The sequence below is a fragment of the Eleutherodactylus coqui genome, chromosome 13 (assembly GCF_035609145.1).
Source record: "Eleutherodactylus coqui strain aEleCoq1 chromosome 13, aEleCoq1.hap1, whole genome shotgun sequence".
Classification (NCBI taxonomy): Eukaryota; Metazoa; Chordata; class Amphibia; order Anura; family Eleutherodactylidae; genus Eleutherodactylus; species Eleutherodactylus coqui.
The window spans coordinates 119739185-119748559 of NC_089849.1; the positions used below are offsets into that span (position 1 = coordinate 119739185).

Genomic DNA, 9375 nt, shown 5'->3' on the forward strand with positions numbered 1-9375 from the left:
ATCACTTGCAGCAATGATATTGTTTTGGACCTGAAATCTGAAGAGCAAGAATTGGGCTATTTGGGTGGGGTTACATTAAGTGTATGACTGCATTTCTCATTCATGTAGTTTGTCTTCGTTCATTCATGTTAATTATTTGTAACACTTTCTTTGTTGAACACCTCACAGCTGAAGATTGGGTAAGAATTAGGCAGTATAGATGAGTAATCAGCAATGATTAATTACTGATTAATCTATAAATTAATTAATTTTACTTTTTCCCACAATTGTATTATTCAGCACTGGAATGGTTTCCTACAGGAACGGCCAGATGAAGGAATTTTAGACGCCCCAAAACATCTGAACATTCCCACAGGAAGCAATGGGCTCTTATAGCTGCAACTTTTTTACGCACGTGATTTTTGCTTGTGTAGGTCCCCATGTGTAAGACGCCTAAAGGACTGAATGAAAATTTGGCTGTGTGGGAGTGTAAATCTAATGAATTAATGCATTTCTCATTCATTCAATCGTTTATTTGTTTATGTAAACCACTTGCAGCAATTGTTTTGTTCAGCACTTGAATTTTTGCTGTATTGGAAGGGTGTTAAATATGCTGGATAAATGAATGCATTGCTATTTCATTCATTCATTCATGTTAACCACTTGCTCAGAATTGCATTATTTATGACTTGCTATCTGAAGAGTCGATAAAAGAACTGCATTACATGGGGGTGAGTGAGGAATAAATTGAATGACTAACTTGCTAATTCATTTATTTGTGTTCATTTATTCAACCATTTGTAACAATAATATTGTTGATGACCTCAAATATGAAGACTGGATGACAGTTTGGAAATATGAGGGTTAAATCCAATGAAATGATTGCTTATCCATTCATTCATGTTAACTACTTGTAGCAACTGTATTATTCAGAACCGAAAATCTAAGAATTGAGTGAGCATTGCACTTCATGGGAGCACAGTAAATCCAAAAAATGAGTGTATTGCCTATTTGCATTAGTTTTATTGTTCAGCACCTGAAATCTGAGGATTGGGTGAGAATTGAGCTGTACTAGAATATGGGGATTAAATTCAATGAATGAATGTATTGCTGATTCATTTAGTCAGTGGTGTTAATCACTGACAACAACTGAATTGTTCTGCGCGTGAAATCTGAAGACTGGTGAGAATTGGGAAGTTTGATAGGAGGTTAATATCTAAAAGGCTAAAGTATTCCTATTTCTTTCTTTCAGTCATTCATTTGTTCATTCATCTGTTGATTTCTGTTAATCGTTCAGAACACTTGAATTGTTTAGTATCTGCAATCTGTCTATACATTGAGAGGCAGGTTATATAGGAAGTAAATCCAATTATTGAATGCATTGCTGATTTATACATTCATGTTAACCATTTGCAACATATATTTTTCAATATCTGAAATCTAACCATTGAGGCCCTACAGTGGAGATCAATCCAGTGAATGAATTCCCACATCTTGCAGTACATAGCCCATTCACATCTTTAGGATTTTTCTTAAAACACTGTACTGAATATACTAGAGACTTGCACAATGGCCACCGGCTCTTCAGCTGCTGTTGTACTACCTCCTTTCTTTTAACCCATAAATAGACACACCGTAGTAAATAATAATGAAAAATCCTTGTCTCCATACTTATAAGTGAGGCGGATGTCAACTTAATCCTCCAAAGATGTTGTGATCCTTTAATTTAAGTGAATTGGCATTCTATGGGCCATTGTGTTAGCACTGGGATCATAAATAAGAGCAGTGCGTGGGGTTTGTGTGTTCTCCTTGTCTACACATGCCCCACATTCTAAAACACATACTTGCCGCCTGTGAAAATAGATTGTAGGCCTGGACTGTCCCTGTTGGCACTATATAAGAAGCATTACACTTCTTCCCATAGCAGATTTCTAGTCTTGAGCTATAGACAAGCTGCAGCTTTTTTTTCTTCTAGATTCCTATGACTTTCCCTCTGGAATAACTTTCCGTTCTGTATTGCGGCTTTTTGAAGATTTGAAGCTATGGTCTGTGCAAGAAAAAGCACAAGCTGCTTTATTTCTCCTGAAATCCCTTAACCATTTACTGTCCAGGTGCATTTTTAGAACATGGGTATTAATTCTGATATGATATGGAAGTGCCAAGTTGCGTGTATTCTGCTCTATGAATGTCGGATGTGATGTGGTTAATGGTTTGGTGAGCCGCTGGTTGCCGTTGCAGTCGTGAAGGGGTAAAGGCTGTGTGTGCCTGTCACAACACAATTCTGAAGGAATTCCTGCCCCCTCCCCTGACTATATAAGGGGCTGCACTGCAGCTGCGAGCACTCAGCGGACAGCTCCTGGTGCTGAACGTCAGGCCAAGCCATCAGTGCTCCAGCACTTCCCATACTCAAGTAAGGACTTCACTGAAGACCAAGCCATGATCACAGGAGCTTGTTGGAGATGTTTACTCCTCTCCTTCTTTTTTCTAAGGGGATCTGCACAGAATTTTGCACAAACGAGGTTTATCTGCACTTCAGTGCCTGTTGACATGGATATGTGCACTTCCTCAATGCAGAACAGTGGTCCCACGGAAGACCTGAAGACTACTATCTTACAGCTAAGAGAGACGGTCATCCAGCAAAAAGAGACTATCATGAATCAAAAGGATACTATCAGGGACCTGACAAGCAAACTGGCAAGGTGTGAGGGGCAGACAATCCTGGAAATCCCTCCTAATGAACCCAAAGTTGGTGCTCCAGGTTCCAGGAAAAAAGAAACAGGGACTACCAAAAACACAATGGGAGATTTATCCAGGACCCCTACAGCTGAGACCCTCACTCAGCTTGGACAGACTCTGCAAAGTCTGAAGACCAGGCTGGAAAACTTGGAGGTTAGTATGTAATAGGAAATATGGTTAATGTGGGGAATACTATGGTTCATGTCTGTATAGTGCACCCTCTTCTAATATAGCAGTGGGTATAGTGGGTATATTCTATGTGAACTTAGTCCATTGCTGTTCGTGGCTACTGAATGTCAGCAAGCTGCTAATGAGCTGTATAATTAGGGAAGTGCTATGTTATTGATGCTTGCGACAATCCACTTACTGATTGTTGACATTGCCCTTGCAGCAGTATAGCAGAGGCAATTCTTCTGCCCAAGCCTCCAGCCTTAAAGATTTGCTGCAAACCAAGATAGATGACCTGGAGAAGCAAGTTCTTTCCAGGGTGAACAACCTAGAAGAAGGCAAGGTAAACCTGAAGAATGAGACCGAGCTGAGAGGAAAGATTGAGAGTGCCCTGACCTCCCTCCAGCAGAGGATCACAGACTTGGAGAAAGGTGATGAAATAAACTTACTTGGGTTAGACATATGAGCTGGCATTGTGTGTTCAAGGAGACAGTTCATTGTTACTGATGATCATTATCATGGTGCCCAGGAGGAGAAGCCAAAATTTCACATATAGCCATCCAAGCATGGTCTAGGTAGCATGAATGCACCAGATTGTTGTCTGGGACCATCAATTTATAATAGTGCCATCTCCTTTCCTGATGGACAGATGGATGGTACAACCATTACAGTAGGTATGTAGAGGCAAGCATAAAACCATTGGCAACAGATTTATTGTTTTCTATATAATGACCAAGTAGGGTCATTAGAAGGATGATGTCAGTCAAGCGTGGAGGACTACAAGTACTGCAATTATATGATGTCCACCTGTGTCTGTTATGCAATAAAGCTAGGATTTACATTGTCCCACAAGATTCAGTGCACTGCACACTACCTGCATAGAGCATGGGGGTTGTAATCTAGGTGACCTATGCAGGATTTAGCTCTCTCAGCATTTTTATCCTCTCAGACTACACTTCGCTTTGTAATTGGGTCCATTCAAGCAGGTTTTTCTACAAGATGCCAGCAGAATATTGATTAGTGTTTGCAATCCGTTGCTTTACAGCATTGTAAAGACTACAAGTACCAAAGCAGTTCCATTCTGTTTAGCATTAAATGTATTCATGATTGGAACTGTTTTGTTGGTGCCCCCTGCTGTTCATAAGGGAGCTGACATGCAAGGATTTTACTGGATATTTTTGATCCTAGGAAGTGATTTTCATACTCATTTCCAATAAAACAATTTGCATTTCTTTCAGGTCAAAAGGAGAACAGACCTGCAGACAAGTTCCAACTCACTTTCCCTCTGAGGACTAACTACATGTATGCCAAAGTGAAAAAGAGTCTGCCAGAAATGTATGCCTTCACTGTCTGCATGTGGCTGAAATCCAATGCTTCTCCAGGTGTTGGCACCCCATTTTCTTATGCTGTGCCTGGCCAAGCCAATGAACTGGTCCTCATTGAGTGGGGGAACAACCCAATGGAAATACTAATTAATGATAAGGTACTAAACTTCCATTATCTAATATCATGTTACATCCCTTATTTCCTGAATGCATTCTATCTATCTATCGATCTATTATGGCATACAGTGTAATCAGCAGTGGATACAAATATACATCTGTTTTATAATACTTTACACAGACTACATGACAATCATAATGATACAATGTTACTGCTTGTCATTACTGCCACTATTGATGTAGACTTTCTATTCCCATCTACTGACCAAAGGGTGTACTACATCCAATAAAATATAATCGTTTCTTTTGGCTGTAAAACAAAAAAATAGTTAATGTGAACCCACTGACAGCGATTTAAGGATTTCTACATTACTTCATATATTTGATAATGTGGTCAGTGTGGAAAATTGCAAGACAACTGCTCCAGAAAACCAAAGGTGGAGTATATACTTACAAACATTCAGGGCATTGTCTAATATTCCTATTAATAATATGATATCTGGGAGGACATAGGTTATGTTATTCCCACCTACTGAACAAAGGCTGTACTACATTTGCAGCTCACTGATAACTTAGGCTTATACATTAATTAATATCATGACTGTAAGTTGCACTGCTCAGAACACGCATTTTCTATGCTACAGGTGGCAAAATTGCCCTTCGTGATTAACGATGGAAAATGGCATCACATCTGCATAGCCTGGACCACAAGAGATGGTGTTTGGGAAGCCTATCAGGATGGAGTATTAAGAGGAAATGGAGAAAACTTGGCACCTTATCACCCCATCAAACACCAAGGAGTGCTGGTGATTGGCCAAGAGCAGGTAATTACCAATAATCCCTAAAGCGTAAACAGTTGTTTATGTCCTTTTGTGAGATTATTGTATGCTTGGTGTTCAATTTTACAATTGCTGAAAGGATAGTTGACAGTTGCACAAGCCAAAATATCATTCGCATAAGTTTTTTTGGTAGGTGTGTTTGAAATTTTGACCCCTCCCCAACAAGTGCTCATTGGTTGCCGAGTCCATTGAAAGCACATAAATGTGTGCCAGTGGTCTATGAGTGAACTCTCGCTGCTGCAAGAGATTGAAACATTGAGTGTTCCACTGAAGGCAAAACTAGCGAAGGACGGCAGCAGGGAGTGTATCTTTAAAGATCAAAAACAGTCAGATTCTGTAGCAGTGAGTGCTCTTTTGATGACCAAAAGGGACTCTTCAGTTGAAGATCACTCGCATGTATTTGTGTTTTCGGAATCCAATGCATATTAAGTGGGAATGGGGGTAAAATGTTCAAAAGAAGTGGGAGCTTATCAGCTTTTAGTGGGAGTCAAATGTCGAACTAGCACATACCTCCATGCAAAATTGTTGGCTAGTTGTGAAAGGCAACAATTGAATGATTAGCTATTTACACCAGATGATGACTAATTAACCAGCAACTAATTTTCGGTAAACTGAAACAAGCAACTAGTGAATAAATTCTCACTCTTTATCGGGTTTGTGTCCATACTGACATGGAACAACAGGCGCTTATATTCACTCTGTCAAGTGACTATTCAGAAAATAGTTGTCCCAGGTAAAGCCACCTTTGCGCATTTTTTGCACCGTGTTTTTTTAAATTATTTTCCGCATCACAGTTTGCATATTTGTGCATACAACTGCATTTTTACCGGACATTTTTCAGATGCGTCCAAAATAAAACTCAGCATTTTGGGAATTTTTGGTGCAGCGTAGGCCATGGCCCTTTTTTCTACAAGTCAGAAATACTGTCTGAGGGCTTATTCACATATACGCTACCATGTGATGCACGGGCTCGGCGTATATGCCGTCGGGCAGGGGGAGACAGCTTAGCTTTGCCCCCTGTCTCCCCCTTCCCTCACCCTCTCTGGCTCACCTCCTCTCTCCTCCCCTCCAGCTGTTTGCAATGGGAAAGGGCGCTACAGGGGTGGAGCTAAGCTCCCGCCCCTTGTCCGCAGCCAGCAGTAGGAGGGTCAGGAGGGGGTGGAGCTTAGCTTCACCCCCATCCTGCCTCCTCCCATTGCAAACAGCCAGGGGGGAGGAGAGAGGAGGAGAGAAAGGGGAGATAGTTTAGCAGTCACGCTGCTAAAATCCCTCACACCTCCCTTCTCCAGCCACTGTAATTGGCTCCCATAGGAGTCTATGGCAGCAGCAGTAGTCCGGCCAGAAAGATAGTTCCAGGACTATCTTTCCTGCCCGGCGCTTTTACGCTGCAGGAATACGCCTGTCTGATCTGATGCATTGAAATCCAATGCATCAGACGGTAGTGTATATCGGCTGGTTGTAAACGGCGGCCGATATACGCTCGTGTGAATAAACCCTGAAAGTGTTTAAAAACACAGTAAAATGTGGCACAAATCACGCAGGACAGTTTTTTGGTGTAATTTATGGCAGGAAACTGTCATATTTTATGTTGTAAGTTTGCCCCATTCTGTCTGGTATTGCAGCTCTGCTTCACTGAATTAAATGGGACTTGAGCTGCAATACCACACACAACCAGTGGACAAAAGTGGCAGTATTTTTGGAATAAATCAGCCATGTTTTTCTAATCCTGTATAACCCCTTTAAAAAAACAATTTTTTTAAGATTCTCCAACTTGGTCAGCTCTATATTCTTGTCTGTATGGGAGAGTATTCTCTTAGCTATTCCTAGCATGTTAGGGCAGAGTTGTTGCCAATGTCTTTGTTCTTTAAAGGGACATTCCCAACAGCATCTCAGATCTAACTGATAGGATAACAGAGTTCCTTGAATCTTGTTTGCTGATACAAAGTAGCCACCAGCAGTCGCTTTTTACATTAGCTTGGGTGGATATACTTACTTGCACACATATCACTCACTTGAAGCCTGTGGGCATTATTGAAAACACTTCAATAGGCTTCAATAGATAAGCTGTACACAAGAGTGGCCACATCCCTGACCAAGGTGATGTGGCTTCTTTGTATCAGCAATCAGGGGTCAGGGAACACACATATACACATATCGGTGGAGTCTCAGAGTTTGGGCCTCCACATATTTATGGCTTATTTTATGGATATATCATAAATGCTTCAGCAGTAGCAAAAAAAAAGGGTACAGGAAATAGAAAATATGAAATCTGTGCTCCACGCTGAGGTCTCATGGGAGTGAAATGTAAACAATTTTTAATACACAGTGCTGGAGGTATGCTTGTAGTGTCTACCAGTATCAATGCATTAGCATAAAAAAATGTTCTGCACTCTAACACAACGCAACAATTTATTTTCTTTTTTTCTGTATTCCAAAAGGACACCCTAGGAGGTGGGTTTGATGCCACCCAGGCTTTTGTTGGAGAACTGGCCCATTTCAATTTGTGGGATAGAAAACTCACAGTCGCAGAAGTCTATAACCTGGCAACTTGCAGCAACAAGGCACTAACTGGAAATGTCATTAGTTGGGCAGAGACCAACATTGAGATCTTTGGTGGTGCCACCAAGTGGACATTCGATGCATGCCGTCAGATCAACTGAACAAATTGTGGATCTGGATTTCATTTCTTAAGCTTCTAAAAAGATATCATCAGCATCATCCTGCACCTGCCTTTGAAATGAGGGCTCATCAGCCACAAGAGTGTTTCATTTATTTATTTATTTATTTATTTATTTGGGGGGGGGGGGGGTGAAAAAAAAAACTATTTCAGAGCTTTTTACTTGTTTTAACCATAAATCACATTTGCATCTTGGAGTAAACCTTCAGCAATTTGTAGGAAAGGCACGCAAGGTGATCGGAGTCAAAAGGATTCTCTTTTTAGAGGGATTTCACTTTGGGAAGTTCCCTTCAAGGTTTGGGTTTCTCATTGCCAATTGGGTTTAACCTCTTAGCTGCTGGTGGGATCTGCACAATGATAGGTCCCAAGTGTCTCCAGCAGGGATGGAGTTAATCTTGAGTGCCTTGCGCTGGTACCAATATTCAGCACTTTTTTTTGGTTTTGTTTTTCATCCTTTTTAGACCCCACTCTATAAATGGTTCAATTGATTCTAGATGTTTGTTATGTGGTTTGTTTGAGGCAGTCCTGCCCATTTCCAGCTCTTTTCAATCTTCCCATTTTTTGCTGTCAGTGAAAAGCTTCACGCAGTCAGGGTTTGGGGACCGACTAACTCCAGCAGATTCTATGAGCATGGCAGACATTACAGCAGCCTTCCATTGGAGGAGGGCTCTGATACAGTAGCATTTCTTTTCTGGAATTATCTATTCTTTGTAAATATTTCATTTTTCTGTCAACGAGGTTTTGCTTGTTTTTTTGTTTTTTTTATTACAGCTTCAGTGTGCATGACAAGCCTCCTTGCATTTGTTTTCATCCCCCTTTTACCTCTCGTCAGACGTGTTTCTGTCTATGATTACTTCTGAAAAAATTAGAGTTGATACATCATAATGTTTGCAAGGACACTGAGAAGATTTGATAACGTGTGGCTTTATTAGAGTAGTTCTCAACTTTTCCAGGCATTAGTTCTAATCTATTTTAACCCTTTGTATATATAAAAAAACTGGAAAAAAAAAAGAAAAAAGAAAAGTGAGAGTAATTTTCATATGCAGGGTTACTGAGTTCTTGTAATGTTTTAAAGCACTTTCACTACTAGCCATGATTAGTGTCAATGAGAAGTTGAGAGTTAATTTTCCTAGACAAGTATTTACATAGCCTGTGTATATAAGGGTTATGGAAAGAAGAGATGCTGCTCTTTGTGGCGACCATGAGAACAAAAGCTGCTTTAGTGTATGTTCCCACATGACAGGTGCCACTTGCAGCTGAGATTCCAACCAGCATTGGCTGCCAATTGTTGCATGATCAGCAAGATCATGTGACTATTGGCAGCTGCGGTTGGGCAGATGCTCAGCCGCATGCAGTACCTGTTACGTGGTACACACCTTTAAAGGAAGTTTTCAGGATTAGATAAGCAGAACTGTTTGCAGTATTGCAGCTTAGCCCTGTTTAATTCAAGGAGCTGAACTGCAATACCAGACACAACCCTTGGACTGATGTGGCAGTGTTCCTGGAAGAAAGCAGCCATGTATTTCTAATTCTG

General features: G+C 40.7%; 1 protein-coding gene across 1 annotated transcript; it reads left to right on the top strand.

Annotated features, from left to right (window-relative positions):
* The first annotated feature begins 2332 nt into the window (after positions 1-2332).
* NPTX1 (neuronal pentraxin 1) lies at positions 2333-7957 on the top strand. Its single transcript, XM_066586114.1, has 5 exons — positions 2333-2868; positions 3107-3314; positions 4122-4366; positions 4970-5149; positions 7603-7957. The coding sequence occupies exons 1-5, from the start codon at positions 2416-2418 to the stop codon at positions 7822-7824; spliced, it is 1308 nt and encodes a 435-aa protein (XP_066442211.1). The 5' UTR covers positions 2333-2415; the 3' UTR covers positions 7825-7957.
* Positions 7958-9375: the final 1418 nt, after the last annotated feature.